General features: G+C 41.1%; 1 protein-coding gene and 1 long non-coding RNA gene across 3 annotated transcripts in view; one reads left to right on the top strand and one right to left on the bottom strand.

Annotated features, from left to right (window-relative positions):
- Positions 1 to 573: 573 nt before the first annotated feature.
- LOC102021242 overlaps positions 574 to 18,141 on the top strand; it is a 63,237-nt gene continuing 45,669 nt past the window's right edge. The window contains exons 1-2 of one of the 2 annotated variants that reach the window (XR_260612.1): positions 574 to 652; positions 12,501 to 12,756. This is a non-coding gene — a long non-coding RNA (uncharacterized LOC102021242). The remainder of the gene's footprint in view (positions 653 to 12,500; positions 12,757 to 18,141) is intronic. The other variant, XR_001233597.1, reaches the window with a different exon arrangement.
- The window catches only part of LOC102021665 (complement C5), a 97,395-nt gene continuing 88,316 nt past the window's right edge, over positions 9,063 to 18,141 (bottom strand). The window contains exons 34-41 of the mRNA XM_005382580.1: positions 17,288 to 17,390; positions 16,860 to 16,934; positions 16,638 to 16,743; positions 15,528 to 15,611; positions 14,564 to 14,653; positions 12,264 to 12,347; positions 10,162 to 10,300; positions 9,063 to 9,602 (exon numbers count right to left, since the gene is read on the bottom strand). Coding sequence (XP_005382637.1) covers positions 9,464 to 9,602; positions 10,162 to 10,300; positions 12,264 to 12,347; positions 14,564 to 14,653; positions 15,528 to 15,611; positions 16,638 to 16,743; positions 16,860 to 16,934; positions 17,288 to 17,390 — 820 coding nt within the window. The 3' untranslated portion in view covers positions 9,063 to 9,463. The remainder of the gene's footprint in view (positions 9,603 to 10,161; positions 10,301 to 12,263; positions 12,348 to 14,563; positions 14,654 to 15,527; positions 15,612 to 16,637; positions 16,744 to 16,859; positions 16,935 to 17,287; positions 17,391 to 18,141) is intronic.

Raw genomic sequence — 18,141 nt, 5'->3', positions numbered from 1 at the left:
CCTGACCACTCAATCTAGAGCAGCCAGCCAGTTATTCTCTTTCACAGATCTTTATTTTAGTTCTCTGCAAAGAATTTAAAAAATTACTTAAAAATATTTATTTTTAAAAAATTATTTTAAAAATGTATATAGGTACTAACTTTTTCTACTCCTACAGTTAGAATCTCCAAGAAAGCAGAGACCTTAATTATACACACCATCTAGAACAGTGTCTGGATGTAGGAGGTGCTCAATAAATATTTATTGAGTGAATAATTCTTTACAGAAGAGCTTTGTGTCTGAACTATTTCTTTTCCTTTGGGGGATTTATAGAAATAATTCAACAGGAGGAGATTATTGGATCAAGAGATATAAACATATTTTGGCTTTTAAAATGTATTGCCAAATTGCTTTGTCAAGAGATAAGACTAGTTTTTATTCCTTAGGTGACCTGTTGAATCATTGGTGCCAAGGCAGTGATTTCTGGCAAGTGGAAAAGGGAGGAAGGGAGGGAGGAGGGAGGACACGGGCCGGAAGTTGGAGGCAGGGAACCAGCAGCTGTTGCCTGGGCAACAATCAACAAACTCTGCCAGTCTGGCAGGAGGGGCAGCGGTGACAGCCTGGCTCAAAGCCCCGCCCACACAGCGGGGCTGAGGGTGGGACTCAGATGTGGGTGAGTAGAAGAGTTGACAGGTGCACCTGGTTTTCAGCTCAGCAGGGCCCCAGCAAGGTCCCAGATGTCCAATTGGGAGGTGGTGAAGGGTTGGCATCCAGGACACAGAGTAGGACTTGGAGCAGAACCTGCATTTTCACAAGCTCTGAAACAACGCCACTGAAATCTTGACGTGACTAGAATTTTCCTGGACATCTTGTTAAAATATAAGTTTCTGGGCTTTCTGGGGGTGGGGGCTGAAAACCTGCATTTCTTTTTAAGAAGTGTTTTTATTACCACATACGAATTATGCAATCAATGGCTTTCACTGTGTCACTTCCGTATTTGCATATGTCTCACATTGGCTATGTCATCTTCCCTTGTACCTTCCTTTGAGAATCTATTTTTAGCAGGCTCCTGGGTGATGTGGATGCAGCAGCAGGGTGCCTCCTTTGCTGACCACTGCACTGAGGGTGGCGGCCCCCAGGCCCAAAGAAGAAGTGTTAACAGGGAAGCTGCAGGCCTTGGAGAGGTTATTGCTGTTGTTTCTTTAGATAGTGGCCTTTCTCTAAGCTTTTAAGACCATGCACAAAGATGGTTGTGGTTATTAATGCTATGAACACCTGTGCTCAAAACTTCCCAGTTTGCAGGTTCTTCACTTCTTTGATCTTATTTCATCCTTGCATCAGATCTATAAGTTAGGCTGGGAGAAAACTATGACCTGCTTTCCGAAAGAGAATGAGGCACAGAGCGCTCTGAGAGCCAGGCCAACTGAGCAATCCTTCCAGGCCTCAGGGCTGTGACCCACTCCCACTTTATAGAGGGACGTACGGAGGCTTAAGCAGGCTCAGGAACTTTCCAAAATCCAGGGCAGCTCCACACTGTTAAGCAGAGTTCCAGAGATATAAACTCTGGCTCCCTAAACACTGGGCTTCCGGCCAGGAATACAGCCCTTCTGTCTGATGGTTCCGCATCTTACCTCTTCACCATGTCATTTTCCCACAGCAGAAAGAATGCCTTTCTCTGTCATTGTCTGTCTGTCTGTCTGTCTGTCTGTATGTCTGTGTCTGCCCCACCCCCCATGGTAGCCAAACCAACGGTCCATTTTAACTTCCACACCTAGCATTTAATTTAATGAACAAACAGACTACTATTTGGCCTTTTGTTTTGACTTTAGAGGTGAAAGAAGGTGACAAGAAGAGGGTGAATGATGACAGACACTGCCTCCAGGTCCCAACAGACCCAGGAGACCATTCTGTGTTCTCCTTGAACTCTGAGCACATCTCCCTTCTCTTCTTCCTTGGCTCTCAGAGAACTACTGTCCATTCCTGGCTCTAATTTCCAAAAGACTCTGGAAAAAATATTAAGTCAAGCAATCCGTTCCTCAGCTCCAATTTCTCTTGTCTCAGTTTCAACCCTCTTCTACCTACACTGCCATCCCTAACATACACACACACACACACACACACACACCCCAAACATCAGCCAAACAAAAAACTCTGCCTTCTCTTATCAGACACTTCCGATTTCTCTCATTTCAACTGTTAGAAATGCTAGCCCTGGATGTCCCCTACCTGCCCAGGCCCTGGTCTCTGCTTGTCTGCAAGCAGTGGCCCCGCCCAGCTGGTGGGAGGGGACAACCAGCTGCCAACCCTGGAAGAGGAGCCCTGTGCTGTGCATCTGGCCCAGTTTGCACTGAAACGCTCGACAATCCTTGCTGCTCATGGGACCTGTTCCTGATCTGTGTACTGGGGAGGAGGATGACCTCCAGGGCCTCGTTAAATGTCGGTATTTTAGGATTCAAAGTAGGATGTTCATAAGGAAAAGAAATTCTAACTTATCATATGTGGTGTGCTGGGGACATATAATTAGCCAACCACAGGTTATTTTTCTTGTGCCAGGTACTGTGCTAATCATTTTACAAGCATTATCTGTATTATTTTATTTAAGGCTCAAAGAAATCTTCTGACTTGGGAATCGTTATACTTCCATTTTTCAGATGTGAAAACTGACACTTAAAGAATTAAGTAGATGATCAGTTTTCGGTAGACTCTCAGTGGTTTCTCATAGCTGAAGGAACACTGGACTCTTATCAGGGCCAGCCTCCCACCTTGAATCGGCCCACCACATTCACGGGAGGTGGAGCCTTGGGTTAGGTGTCCCTGGCACCGGGGAACTTGGCCTCTCTCAGAGAGCCCTACTCTATCTTTCCACTGTTTGTGGTATAAGAATGTGCTTCACAGGGAGCCCTGATCTGTTTCTCCATAACTTCTGCCTGTAGCAAAAAGCACACTGGGCTGAGAGTCAGGGGGCCTGGGCTGTGTTCTCTCCCTTTACCTAAAGCACCAGAACTGCACACAAGTGGCTCCTCAGGGCCTCCATTTTCTCAGGTGAAACTGAAGGGATTGGATGAGATGAAGTCTGGGTCTTTTCTGGTTGAGACATGTTAGCTATATAATCCACAACAGTGTAAGTAACACACATATCTGATTATAATGATGGAAACAGTGAAGGAGCGGTACTGCGTTCCAAGGACTAGATCTGTTTCTGCCAACACGTCTGTGAGGATGGTGAACCTGCCAGCTGAGAAGGTTCCAGAAGGTTCTCAGAAACAGAATTCTCATCTTGTCTTAAAACCAAATCCTCCATCTTTCTCCTTCCTTTCCCCCTTCCTTTCTTCTCTTTCTTTTCTCTCTCTTCTTTGTTCTGCCCTTTCTCTTTCCCTCCCTCTTTTCTTTCCATTTTAAGGCACAAAGGAATATTTTACTCTCCTAATCAAAGTAAAAGATCACAGCTCTTGTGATGCATTTCTCATATCACATTGAACATATAGACTTTATGTCTTTTCAGGAATAAGGGAAGCGCCATTGAAATAATCCAGGCTGGCTTTAAGACCTCCCAGTTGTGGTTGCTAATTCCTGGGCCTCATGACAGGTATTTTCAATCCTGAGGTCCCTGCGTGGACTTTCAGGGAGCCTCTGAAGTAAGGTGCATATGTGTGCTTGGTGTGTGGCTGTGTGCTTTCCTGGAGAAAGGGATCTGGGAGAGAAAAGAGCAGCTCTTGACACTGGAGGTCAGCCGTGGGGTCTCTAGGAGCCAGCCTGCTGCTGGAGGTTGGGCTGTGGTGTTTGTGTCTGATGTCACAGAACCCCAAAATCAGACAAAATGGATCAAGACCAAAAAAAAGACAGACTACTCCATAATCATGTTTGATCAGAATAAAAACAAGAACATTGTTGAAGCCACAAAAATAACCAGACATTCTCCCTTCCTAGCTAATGTGAGTGCTGCTTCTTTTTTCCCAGCTAGAAAAGAATCAAGGTTCCCTATAGTAGGATCAGTCACCTCCTCTATGTCTTAACAGCATCCAACCCAGGGCCAAGGTCCACTGCCTTGAATGTTCCTCAGAATAATTTCCCACAAGCCCAAATCTTCTGTCCTTCCTAGTACCCTCTCACCTAGAAGACTCATGGTCCCAGTGGTGTATGGTCTCCGTCTTATGGTTGCAGTCAACAAAATGAACTTTGCTCCTGGTTATCTTGACTGAAGGGAATTGACAAGTCTACAGGTTTCATCACATCCTGAAAAGGGTCTGAATGTAACTGGAGAAAATCCCATAACCCATGCTGACTAGTCCTTCTTCAGGTTAATTACTAGAAAGCTCAAGTGAGCCTTTGACAGGTGGTTATATTACAAATCCTCAGTCCACTCAATTTCTGTCTCTTCTATACAACTGTCTTACCTCTGCCACCTTCCCTTCTGCCTCCAATCTCTCCCATCTCAGGTGGGGATCTTTCTCCCTGAGAAAAGAATTCCCAGGCTCTCCAGACATCTCCCCACCTACCGGCATCTGCCCCGTGCTCTGACTCCCTCCCTATTGCCGTGGAACATGAATGGGAACATTGCTGCCCAAGGGCTAAACCCAGCCTGCCGTGTCCATGTCTATTCCTTTATGTACTATCTACAGCGTCGTTTGTGCTACAGTGTGTCAGTTGTGCAGTTGTAACATAGACCATCTGACCTTCAAAGTCTAAGCTGTTCACAGATATTTTAACGCATTGCCCTTTATAGAAGTCTGCCAAACCCTGGCACAGATGAGCTGGCAATGCCTTTATTAAAGTCCCGCCTCCACTCGTGTTCCAGATCTCACCTATTCTAACCTCTCCAGGACATCCCTCTAGCAAGCTTCCTTTCTTTTCTTGCAATGACAATGATTTATTCTTCTGGATCACCCCTTCCACACAGAAATGTGTTATTTCTTCCATCTCTTAACCTTTTCTTAATTCTGCTTTCCAAACCCAGTTCTTTGCTCCCTTTTGTAGCAAAAGATCTTGAAAGAATTGTATGCATTGTCTCTAAATCCTGTCTTTTCCACTCCTTTAAAATTGACTTCAATCAGGCTTTTATTTCACTCTTTTACCTAAAGTGTTTTTGTCAAAGTCACTGGCACTTAGTAGCCACATCTGCATCTTTCAGCAGCATTTCATACAAGTCAACTCTTTTCCTCCTAAAAGCCCATGTTTTATTTGCCTTGAAGGATACCCCAGTCTCTTAGCTTGTCTCCTCACTCAGTGGATCTGCCATCTCTCTTCTCCAATGAATTAATATTGGGATGCTCCAAAGGTCTATCCTCCAAAGGTCTTTTTTCCTCCTTCTCTCTGTATTTACATCCTTAGTGAGCTTATCCAGCCTAGGGGTTTCAATATGCCAATGACTTTCAGATTTATATTTTTAGCTCACATCTCTCTCTTGAATTCAAAGCTACATAAGCAGTTGCCTCTGGACTCCTTCGCTTGAATGTGTCATAAATCTGTCCTAAAACACAACACACCCAAACTGAACTAACCCCCGCCTCTCTGCAATCTGTCCAATCTGCACCCTTCCTTGGTCAATGGCAATGCCATTCTTCCAGTTGCTCCAGCCAAAAGCTTTGGTCTCATGCTGACTCTTTCCCTTATACTTATTTCTAGCAGATCAGAGAATTCAGGCGAATCTACTTTTAAAATGTATCCAGCATTCAACTGCTTTTCAATATTTGCCACTGCTGTGGTACCACTCTTGCCTGAGGCACCATGATGCCTTGCCTCCTAATGGGTCTCTTTACTTCTGCTCTTGCTTTATTTCAGCATAGCAGCTAGGACAACCCTTTAACAAGGTTAGAGAGTCCATGCTACGCCTCTGTCCAAAACCTTGCAGTGGTTCCTACTTCCTCTACACTTGTTCCCCAGCTACTCTGCTTTCCCTGTGGCATCCCAGCATGCTCCTGCTTTAGGCGTGGGCCTTGGTACTCAGGAATGCCTGTGACATTCCTCCCCTAGCTAGCCACACGGCTCACTCTTTCATATCCTTCAACATCTGCTCAAATCTTCCTTCCCACTGAAGTCCACCCTGACCTGACCACCCCACTTAAAACTGCAAGCACTCCCCTGACCATTCATATCCCCCCATTAGATCTTATCACTTTTTAACATTCAAGATACATTCCTTAGTTATTCTGTTTATTGTTTACTGTATGTAGTAGCTGATTGATTGTGTCAGCTTGAGAAGTTTAGAAGCTTAACTAAATCAGCTCAGCAATTTTACAACCTAGGGTGTAGAGGACCCGCCCTAGGGTGGCTTGTTGCCTGGATGGTATAAAAGGGAAATGAGGAAGGATGGACAGTTTTCCGTTCTTCAGAGGAGCTCCAGTCTTTGCCATCAGGTTGGACGTCACCTCCGGGCTTCTAGCACAGACTCTTCTGCTTCTGCCTTGGATCCTTCAACCTTCCATCATAGACTTGTCAACCTTCTGTCGCAGACCCATCAGCCTCCTGATGGGAACTTGGATAAGACACTGCAGTGAACTCCAGACCTTGGACTGAAATCTTCAGTCTCCAGTGTGCAGACACCTCTGTGTGCTCTTGCTCATCTAACTCTGTGGCTGACCATCATAAACCGATCTTATAATTTCTTATACAGTTGTATATCTTGTGTTATATCTGTTTCTCTAGTAAAACCCTGACTGATACACTGCATTTCTCCTTAGTTGGAATCTAAGTTTTACAAAGGCAGGGCTCTTGGTTCCACTCACCTAGAAGTGGGCTTGGCCTACATTTGAGAATCAACACATTTATTGGATGTTGCTGAATAGCTATCACAGGGCTAGAAAGAGGGACTGAGTGACTTTGGTCCAGGGTGCTTCACTGAGAAATAGGGAGTGAGGGTGCCTTGCTCAGCTGTGGCTCATAGTCATTAACTCCATGTATTTCCTTAAGATGGAGTTTTTCTAATTATTTGGATGTCAACCTGAGTTTTTGTCCTGAGAGCAATCTATAGTTTTTATTTGCTTAATACTCTTCCTTAAATAGACTTACTGTCTGACCAATAAATTTATTTTCAAAGAAAATTTTATATCATGGCCTTGATATGCTTGTTCAATTTTCCTAATACATATTACAATAAACATATAGCTATTAAATGTAAAGTTATTAAACATAAAGCTATCAAATATAGAGCCATTAGATTACACATATAGCTATTGCACAAACATAGAGCTATAAAACATTCATCCGTCTTTCCTAAGATAATGTTGACAGTGCTCAGTGGTAACCTGCCTATGCTTTCCTCCCCACCAGAAAGGCCTTCCTGCCCACCTGCCTCCCCAAAGCCCACTGTCTTTCCCCAGGAAGCTCTCGCAGCTCTTTAAGCTGCCTTCTCTGAGCTCACACTTGCAGAAAGGCATAATCCAATGGTTGTACTCTTACAAACGTTTGGTTTTGTTTTATGTTTCACACCATAAAATTATAAAATGTCTTCTTAGGCTATGGTAAAAGAGATATAAGAGTATTCAACTCTATTGCTTTAAAGGTCGTCAAAGAGATTAAGGGGCTTGTTCCAAACCATTGCCAATTAAGGGGCAAAGCTAAATCTAGAACTTGAGTCTTCTGATTCGTCACTCTCAGTGGGGTAATCCACACGCACTCACCGGGGCCTTATAATGTGCTTGGCATTGTACCAGGCACAGGAGCTAAGGGTGAACTGGAGTCAGATTTCATCCACAGAGAGCCTGCAGTGTATTCAAGAAGCCACACACTATCATGATGATGGAAGCCACATTACTATGTGATGACGGAAATCATTGCAAGGGCACAAATGAGTTGAACTGTGACACTGAATAGGAGCCAGCTTATTTCTGGGGGTCACCAAGCCTGACTAAGGAAATAGGCACAGGAGTCAGCTGAGGAGGACATGGGAGAGATTTTAAATAGTGCCAGACCTGCTTTGGTCCTGGCAACTCAGCTGGTTTATTGAGACTACTGTGACCTATTTGTCACCGTACTCAGGGGGAGACTCTCTCACTTCAGAAGTAGCTCCAGTGGTTTCCTCCACTTGCATTCAGCAAGGTGACAGGAGACATTACCAAGCCTGTGCTGGAGGAGACCCCTCCCTTCTCACTGACAGAGTTTGGGCATCATGGACATGTTGGTTATTTTGCCAAGGGAGTGCCTACAACAAGAGCTTTGACATCAACAACAAAAAACAAACAACATTACAATGGAAATAATCCTTAGTTCCTGGATGTGGGCAATGCTAGTGTTCCTGTATTTACAAGACACACAGCAAAGCCTCAGATAGTTTGACCTAATTGGTAAAATGTGAGTTCTTCAAAAGAAGATGCATCTCCATCTCTGAGCTACATCCAGAGTTTATCTTCATGTTTCCATCTGGTTGTTCAGTATGGTGGCTAAGAAACTCCAATGACATCTGCCTTTGTCTTAGATAATTAAACCTACCAAGCAATGTGATGTAGAGCAAGGTAGCAAAGGGATGTATCTAGATCCAGAAAGAGCCTCTGGTATTCAACCTCTGGTTCTGCCTTTTCCTGGAATTGGAAATTGCTCCACACTTTTGAGCCTCAATTTCTGCATCTGAAAAATGGGGATAATAACAATCCCGGCACCCTGTGAGATTTCTGAGACATTAAATGAGGGTATGTGTGAGAACTCTTTTATAAGAGCTAAAGGGCTACAAAATGCCACTGAAAAATTAAGCTCCTGGCTTGAATCCCCTTTCGTAAAACTCTACATGAGGCTCCAGGAGAGATGAGGTTGGAGCAAAGGTCTCTGGACTCCTACTTGGTTTCTTTTTGCCAGGTTCCTGCATGGGGCCTGCCTTCTGGTAGAGCAATTACTGGCAAGAGCAAGTTCCTGGGGAAATGAATATGTGCTGGAGGGAGAGGAAGGGAGGAGAGTAGAGGGATCTCAGTCACGGGTATGCAGGGGACAGTGGAGGGGCAGGGGGACAAAGACTAACTCTCCTACCTTCTCAGTGTGCCAGGGCTCTGAGGTTAAGCCTTTTCGGGTCAGAGTTCTTTATTGCTGCCTCTTCCTCCTCTTGCTGTCTTTGTGTGCTCAGAGCTGACTTAGCATAAAATAACATGCTTTTTAGAGCATTTTGAAAGCGGAATTAAGCTTTAATGATCAGGTTTGGTTCCTTGGTATTTTCTTTCAAGCAAAGGCCATGTTTTTGTAAGATACTCCATTTCAATGGGGCTATTCTTTTGGTTCCAGCAAACATTCCCGAGTGGTAGGTTTTAGGAGGTGTTCCAGTTTATTGCTCCTGGTGTCCAATAAACTTGGAGGATCTGTCTGCATGCCCCCCCTAAGGCCATGTTATTTCAGAAAGTTACAGCTCTTAAAATTGTCCTTTAATAAAAGCAAGTGCCATTAATTCTAAGGAAAGTGAGCTTTCCAAATAAGACCAGCTGCGAATGTTAAAAAAAAAAGAAAAGAAAAAAAGAGGAACTTCACCAACAGGAGTCCGTAAGTGAAAACTACACACTGCAGAATTTTCTCAGACATTTTCACAGCCATTTAAAAGGATGTCTGTAGCAAATTTATCCAAATTAGCTAAAAATGCTCGACACGATGGACATGTTGTGACTGTAGGCCAATATTCAATCCACGTGGAGGAATCCAAAAGGTAGATGTACCTACCAAAAAAAATGGACACATAGGGTTTGTGATAATGGCTACACAGAGGGGGAAGCAGAGCATGAATTCCTTGGTAAGAGCTCAGGTTGGGGCAGGTCCCCAGGGGCCCGGCCCTCACCCATAACTCAGTCAGCTTGGCAAAGGGTCACAAATCCTCAAAGGATCATGGTGAGACTTGGCCCCCGTAACTCAAGGGAGGAATGACATCTACGTCAAGGTCTGTTTTTTACAAACAGGTAATAAGGTGGATATTTAAAATTTTTCTTATTTACAAACAAACCAGTCTGAGGACATACTGAGCGTGTGGAGGGTGAGTAAGGGAGTCTGAGTGCTCAGATTGACCCTCGGCTGCAGTCATTTAGATGGCTTATCCTTCAGCTAAGTAAGTCCTTGGCTGGCAAGAGTGTCTTCAGCAGTTCTTTGTTGTAAACTTCTATTATTTAATTCATGTTCATAACGGCTTGCTAGTTCACAGCAGGGTGCACAAGAGATATACAGGAGTGAATTACACCCAGCTTTAGAAGGAAGACCAGAGACTCCACAATATTGGTGACTTACTTGAAGCTGAAATTGTGTTTTATCTGGAGGGCTTCTTTGCCCATAATTAAGTACTGTCTTCCTTTCACCAGGTCAGCATTTGCACAGGCCATCTTTTTAACGAAGGTGATTTCAGAGCCTTTCTCAGCAACAGCTTCCCCTGAGAGACACAGAAGGAAGATTGTCTTTTTTTTTGTTTTGTTTTTTTTTCCGGTACCAGGAACCGAACTCACAACCTTGCACTTGCAAGGCAGGCGCTGTGCCGCTGAACTAAATCCCCAGCCCCAAGGAAGATTGTCAAATTCACATTTTAAAGTCACAATTATGAACTCGGTCAAGATATCCAGTTCCTTGGGGCAGCTAGAGAGTGGCAAAATATCCACACTGTTAAGACTTCAGGCTCTGGAACCAGACTGTCTGGGTTAAAGCCCAGCTATGCCACTTTCTGGGGATTCACTTGTGCGGCTCTGGGCAGATGATTTAAGTTCTCTGGATGAAGGCTCAGTCCCCTCATCTGAAAATGGGCACAATAACAAAACCTACCTTGTAGAACTCTTATGAGATTACATGAGTTACTATATGACAATGCTTAGAATATAGTAAGAATCATGTTTTTGCTGTTACTCTTGTAGATGAACAACATTAATCTCTAGATGTTATACAGCAAAATATAAAAGTGTTTGGTAGCTGGAAACAGTTAACTTTGTAGATAAAAGAGAGATGGCAAAAAATAGGGAGGTGGAATTTTTGGAGATGAGAAAAGGGGAAATGGGAAAGGACAGAGAGGCAGGTGAGGGAGGAAAGAAGCTAAAATGATCAAAATTACATATTTGTACAATTTATGTACAGATATATAAATTCCCCCCCCACAGATGTAACTATTGTGTATCATAAATATATGCTAATAAAATCATTAAAAAAGAATTAATACAAAATAAAACAACATATTTCTGGACTGAAAAGCACTTTATTACCTCAGTTAAAAAAAGTGGCTTATCATTGCTGTGATATGGATATTAAGGGTAAATAGTGCAGAACATTTGGGTGGTGGGAAGACCATAGTGCTAAACACTTATTTCCTCAGAACGGCATTCAGAAATTCAAATAAAGCTTTATGACCATCAGTGAGGAAAAAATAAAATAATATCACAGATCAATTTCATGTTTGAAATAATAAAAGTAGGAATATTTTTGTCAGTGTTGACAAAGCAAATAAGAACTTGTAGAGTATTATTAGAATTTTTAACCCTCTTTAGAGTTTGGCTAACAATAATCAAATATTTTCAGACTTGAGGTACTTGATAGAATTTCAGCAGAGCAAAAATTGACATACTGTCACAATTTAGAAATATGGTCCTAATTATGGCAGAATTTATAGCTACTGAAATGAGCAAACAGCTTTTGGGAGGATATAAATAAGGCAGGAAGAGAAATTTTAAGAAAACTGTTTTAAGTAACTTAAAATGAAAGTTGACTTTAAAGATGGCTTAGAATTCTTTGTTGATCCCAAACTACTAGAAGTAATAATTGAAAAATGTATCAAACTATTCTGCTGAGCTTTGAGGTAAAAGGAGTCAATGAGAAGCATTTATATCAACTTCTAAAAATTTTAATTTTATTTTTAATTATTATATATTTGTGGTGCATACTGTGTACATGCCCCGTGTGGCGTGGGCCTGTGCACGTGACACATCTTCAGTCCTTTTTTATCCCCTTTTCCTTCCTGTCCACCTCTCTCCCTCCATCTCTTGATCCCCTTCCCATTCGGGAAAGATCTAATTCCCTACTTCCTATTATCTGTCTTTTATTTTGCTCTTTATTTATAATTTGGGCTTCTCAAAATATAATACATCTCCTCAAATATAATATAAGCTTTATTTTTATTTTTATTTCTATTTTCTTTGTTGTTGTTGTTTTTTTCCGGTACCAGGACTCAAACTCATGACCTTGTGCTTGCCAGGCAGGCACTGCACCGCTGAGCTAAATCCCCAGCCCTTAATATAAGCTTTATGAAGCAGAAACCTGACTGTTTTATTCAAGTTATGTCCTCTGTGCCTACTATAATGCTGAGCACATAGCACTAAATATTTGTGGAATGAAAGAAAGAATGAATTAATTCTCACCTGCTTTATAAATGTCCAGAAGAGTGGCAGTGTACTTGACAAAAACATTTTCTTTCACCATGGATGTGATGCTGACTTTATAAGCTGGTAACAAAACAAAACAGGACAAAAGCTAAATAATCCAGGCTGAATACCACCAGTGCCAGGTCCACTACAAGCCAGAATTTGTCAAACAGATGAGAACTGAAGCATGGCAAACCATTTGGTCACCCTGAAGTTGATCTTATTTTTTCCAAGGATCCTCCCCAGATCCCTTCAATCAAACTATTACAGCCTTTAGCCCTGGCTAAAAAACAGGCTGGTTAGGATAACAGCCATACTAAATAACAGAAGCACATGAAGTAACCAAACAAGATCAACTTGTATTAGAGGCAAAATTCAGATGCAAATCCTTGGAGTGTTGAGGTGGAGTCACGCCCATGAACACCCTTTGAAGATCTGCTCCCTTCCCTACCTGGCCACAGAGGGAACCGTGATCTATCAATCAAACAAGGTGAGCCACCTTGTTTCCTTGCTTTGCTTTCTTGTACAGTTCCACTGGCTGTGGTGTTTGGTTTTTAATAGGATTCTGTTTTCTCACTTATCTTTGCCTAGATTATCTTTCCCCAGTCCTGTTTTCAAAGATTAAGGCATCGATATTTGACACATCGTATATTTGACCTCAGTTCTGGAATAACCAGCTTACAGTGAACCATCCCTTTATTTGTCCTTATAAAAATCTTTTATTTTTCTCTTGATAGGCTTGCAGTGCAAGATCTAAAATGTTTGTCCATATTTGCGATCCTTCCAATCTATGAACCTATCCCAAATATAGAGAAATGGTCGATAAAGAGGTGAATTCACCATGCACAATCACATGATATGTAAATTATTGTCTTAAAATGTATGAAAAATATTCTGAATTTCAGATTTGTAAATTTCTGTGGGAGATATAGGCAGGGTACCACTATCTGGGCAAATGTTGAGAGGGAACTGGTTTACTTTGTTTCCATTATGTTATTCCACTAACAGCTTACAGTCTCTGGCAAAAGCCAGTGGAGTGCTTTCTGGAAAATAGTGCAATAAATTCATGTAACATTTATTCTCCATGATAAGATAGATTTCTGATATTTCCGAGTTAAAACAGTTCTTAGAGGGAGGGAAGAAATAATGCAGTGAAATTTGTGTTTGTTTGCTAAAATAATACAGTACTTTCTTCAGGTCTTGACATATTTTTAAAACTGCAGTGGTTCTTGGCTGGGAAAGGCAGCTTTTAGAGATTTTTAAAAAGTCAAGATGAATTATAGTACACAGAGTTTATTCTGATGGGGGTATTTCCATTAAAGGACTTCAGTAGACTATAAAGGGAGTAGTACTGAAGACAAGGATGCATGCTAGTCCTGCTGAGTACTTCCTGCATGACCTTGAGCAAATTAAGCTCTCAAAGCCTCAATTTCTTCACTGGTAAAATAGTAATAAAGTTCTATAGACCCTAATGAAAAACCATATGTGAAATCAATTGGTAAATACAAAGTGCCAAACCAGCTATACTTATTTTTATTTATATGTAGTATCCTTGTAGTCCTCAAAAACAAAGGAGTTGAGATAATGCACAGTATGATCCCCCGACCCCGTGTGTGTGTGTGTGTGTGTGTGTGTGTGTGTGTGTGTATCTCCTTTTCTCTCAATCTCTTTCTCAAAATAAAACAGCCAGAAATAAACATGGGAAACTATGGATAGAAAAGAAGGAACTAATTCTATCAGGAACATGACAACAGGCTATAAATGTACTTGTGCACTTATTTAGCTCTGAGATCGGGACAGCCAGGAGGATATCTGGTTTTTGAAATGGAGAGTCTCAAATACAGATTAAAGCTGAGCATATATTAAAAATCATTTAGTAGATCTACTTTTGTGCTGAAGAGATTTTTAAAGAGTGAAGCCCCCAGAACCCCACTTATTTCTGCCTCTGCTCTATCAGCTGGAAGAATACAAAGCTGAAGTCTTATATATGTCTCTGTAGCTTCTGCAAAGTTCCCTTTGAATATGTTTTAGTGTCTGCAGTTCAACACATTAAAGTGTCTAGGTCGGGTATGTATGTCAGTTCCATTATTTTAAATGAAAATCACATTTCTATACTGAAGAATTAATAACTTTTCACCTTTATTCTTTTCACCTTCTGAAAGTTGATGACATTTTCCTTCAGGGGAACGAATGGAGTACTATATTCATATAATCAGTGTGTAAAGTTGTTGGTCTAATTGATCATGTATTCATAAAATTTCACATTGAAAGGAAATCTATCAAACTTTTGAACTTACCATATGTAATTTCTGGTTTGCATGCTATTTCTTTCCTAGCATCTGCAGAGATTGTCAGATCCAGTTCTTTCTCCATTTTCCCACAGTCAGCTGGATTATACGAAAAGGAGAGTAGTCAGGTTAATATAAAGAAGCAGTCACTGTCTTTGGGAGTAAACATGGTTTCTTGTGAAATCCATGTTTTCCCTCTCTTCCACAAAGCATTATGTAAAGCAAAAGATTATTTAAATCAAAAATGAAACTAAACAAATAAAAACAAAATTTTGACCATTAGACTTATTCTTAGAATGGGCATTCACTGACATTCAACTTTTTAGAAATGTACATGTTTCTTTTAAATTAAAGAGGACATTTCCCATTTTGAGTATACTCAAAATCCTTTGAAGGATCTAAAATGGTAATGTGACTGATTAGTAGCTACAGGTGGTGAAATAAATACCTATGCAATGTGTAGATATTAAGGACTTTGAAAATGAAACCAAAACCAACTCTGGCCCTCATGGTGCCAGTTGACTATTGATGAATCCTGGATCTTTTCTTTGGTCAAAAAGACTGCCTTGGATTTACAAAAGACTGAATGGAACTAGGCAATAAAAGAGAATTCCATTAACTGGGTGGTATAAGGGGGAAAAAGAGGATCTAGTGCATTAGCCCCGAGTCTGTTCTCTTGGGTTGCGCTCTTATGTTAGAAAGATCGGGTGAAAGTGGAGACTCCACACCATGTTACCCTGAGGGTAGCCAACAGCCATGTGGCTGGTGTTTCTTTGCTCCTGTACAGTATTCTACTGGGTTGTACAGGAGTTGTAGAAAAGCAGTTTATGATGCTCACTCATTTTCATTCAGCTGGGATTACATTTCTACTTCTGAGAAATGATAGTTTGCCAAACAGTTTCTCCCAGATTAACCTCAGGTTAAGACTGGCTGCATTAAATAAGCATGCAACCTACACATGTCAGATGTTTACCTTCTACACACTTGCACATTGCTTCTTCACAGATTTTCTGAAGTTCGGTGACAGAAGAGCTATAAAACATGGTGCACTGTTTATCTGTGGCAAAAAGAGTGTGGTTATGAGAAGTGGCTTGATTGATGTACAACACGTGTACTGGTTAGTGTGTCTCTTACATGGAACTTCAGAGATTGCCTATTCTAAGCATTTCCTTTTGTGGCTAAGGCCAAGAGTGGTTAAATTATGAACTGGTCATCCTGAGAGAGACCTCTGTACTGCCAAAGAGATCTCCCCTTATTAGCTAAGTTCTATGCTTGAAACCTTGCTGTTCAATATTCATTGCTTAGGGTGAAAGTTATTTGGTGCTCCCACAAATGAGATGAAAATAGTTACATGAATATTGACTGAAAGAACTGCAATTGTTTAGGCTTGGTGCCAGAGTTTGGTTCAGTTTAAGGATTTTCTAACAAGTAGAACTGCCCAAGGTGGAGTCCTCTGTCGTGTCTCCAATCACTTAACGTTGCTTGGAAGTGGCTGAGTAGTCAAATGCGGGATAATTCATTCAACAACACATTGAGTACAGATCACGAACTTGACACTATGTTGGATACTAGGGACCCAAGGATGAACATATTTTGTCTGGGAGTGGTAAGTAAGAAAGATACACAACATAAGATAAAATAATTTCGGTGCAATGTGGCCATCATTCTAACATGGCTTTCTGCAAGTTGCAGTGAGAATACAGATGGGTAGAAGTTATCCTAGGATTAATGAAACAGGAGAGTAAGGGTAAATGGGCTTCTCTCAGAAAGAGAGATGCAGAGAATACTGGCAAGGAACACCATGGATAAATTTGAGGAAAATAATTTTAAAAGTGGGGGCAATACACTCCAGTTATTTTTAAAAATGAAGAAATTGAGGACAGACATGGGAAACGATTTTCTCATTATCATGAAGTAGTTTGAATACAGTAGTTCAGAAAATTTGTATGCAATAATTTGAATGTTCAGGCTGAGAGGTTTATAAAGTGGGTGCTAAGAGAAGCAATGTACAATTTATAGGCTTTCACTGAATTTCCACAGGTTGCATAATCTTCTGAAGAAATTTTGGAGTAGAGTTCATTACCTGGCCTGTGATATTCATATACTGTGAAAGTAGCAGGATTCAGAAACCCAACTTGAAAAAGTTCAAATATCCGGAATCGGACACACAAGAAATCATTGGAGGGAATCTGTTTGACAAATTTGAAGATTTAAGAAAATTATAAGGGAGAGGATATTTGCAATAGGTTAGCCTTAAGTTTTGAGCAGGGATAGTAAGGGAAAAATAGCAAGAGGTGAAGCTTACCGAATTCAGTTGCAAAATAACATGTCCATCTTTGACTTGGTAATCAGTTAATAGTTGATCCACCCCTTCCACAAGCTAAGGAAGGAAACCAAAAAAGTTGGATTTAATTTCATCATCTTAATGTTTAATTGCCTTCATCTGTTGGTGGGCCGTTAAACCACAGGCATGTGATCCGCTGTACAAAGGAGCTGAAGAGCACTTCTTAAAAAGTTTGAACACGTTAGCACAGGCACTCAGATTTTTTTGGACCATAATACGCTCCCGATTCACTTTTATAAACCAAAACTTAGGTAGACTGTTGTTTTGGAAAGAATATTTTAGGTACTTGTATGAAAGTGACACCTTAAAATGAAAGACTATAGGTTGTCTATAAAATAATGCAGGAAGGATTCCCAAGCATTCAACAGCGTTTAAAGGAAAACACTTGCAGCTTGTAAGTCTTCTTGGTTTGCACTGATTCCAGTAGGCAGAGAGATATCCATCACCGCATGGGAGGACCCGGATGATGATTCTTCCTTGCTGGGCATGTAGCTAAAACAAATAAGAGATTAGGAAATAGAATAAATATAAGCATAAGAGTCCTTAAGAAAGGGCCCTATTCATTAGCAGGCTTTACTTTTTGAAATTGGGTCTCCGTTTATTTGGTCCTCTGTAACACATGGGTCAGAAGAGTCGCAAGAGATATTTGAGTCATCTATTTCAACTCTTTACTTAACTTGGCCAGTAATTTTCAGGGACCACCATTCTAAGCACAGAAGTCATTCACTCCAAGTGAGCTAGCTGTGGAAACTGCGGAAGAAAGGAAGGCACTCGGGCAAAGTTAGAGTCTACTACAAGCACAGCTGCATATAAATCTAGGTTTCTTAGTTATCGCTCTAGCTCCTTTTCTAGTGGACTAGATTTAAAGTTAAAACTAGTTGTGAAAGATTGGCCTCCCTATTTCCTAATAAAAAATAAAAACAACACAATTAGTTGTAAATTGAAAAGATACTTAAACAGATCAAGGAACAGACTGGAAGGAAATATGTTAGCAGTTACTTTTTCTGAATGGTGAGGTTGTATTTGACTATGCTTTTTCTTTCCCGTGTCTTTCTCCATTTTCCTTACTAGATATTTCTTTAAAAAATAATGTTTCGTGGCTGGGGATTTAGCTCAGCAGCACAGCACCTGCCTGGCAAGTGCAAGGTCGTGAGTTTGATTCCTGGTACCGGAAAAAAAGCCAAAAAAAAAAAAAAATTAAAAATTAAAAAAAAATGTTTCAAGGACTGTCTCTTGTCTAAGA

Source organism: Chinchilla lanigera, unplaced genomic scaffold (assembly GCF_000276665.1).
Source record: "Chinchilla lanigera isolate Chin_1 unplaced genomic scaffold, ChiLan1.0 scaffold00018, whole genome shotgun sequence".
Taxonomy (NCBI): domain Eukaryota; kingdom Metazoa; phylum Chordata; class Mammalia; order Rodentia; family Chinchillidae; genus Chinchilla; species Chinchilla lanigera.
The sequence above is the reverse complement of the archived record's forward strand: the minus strand, read 5'-3'. Positions and strand labels throughout refer to the sequence as shown.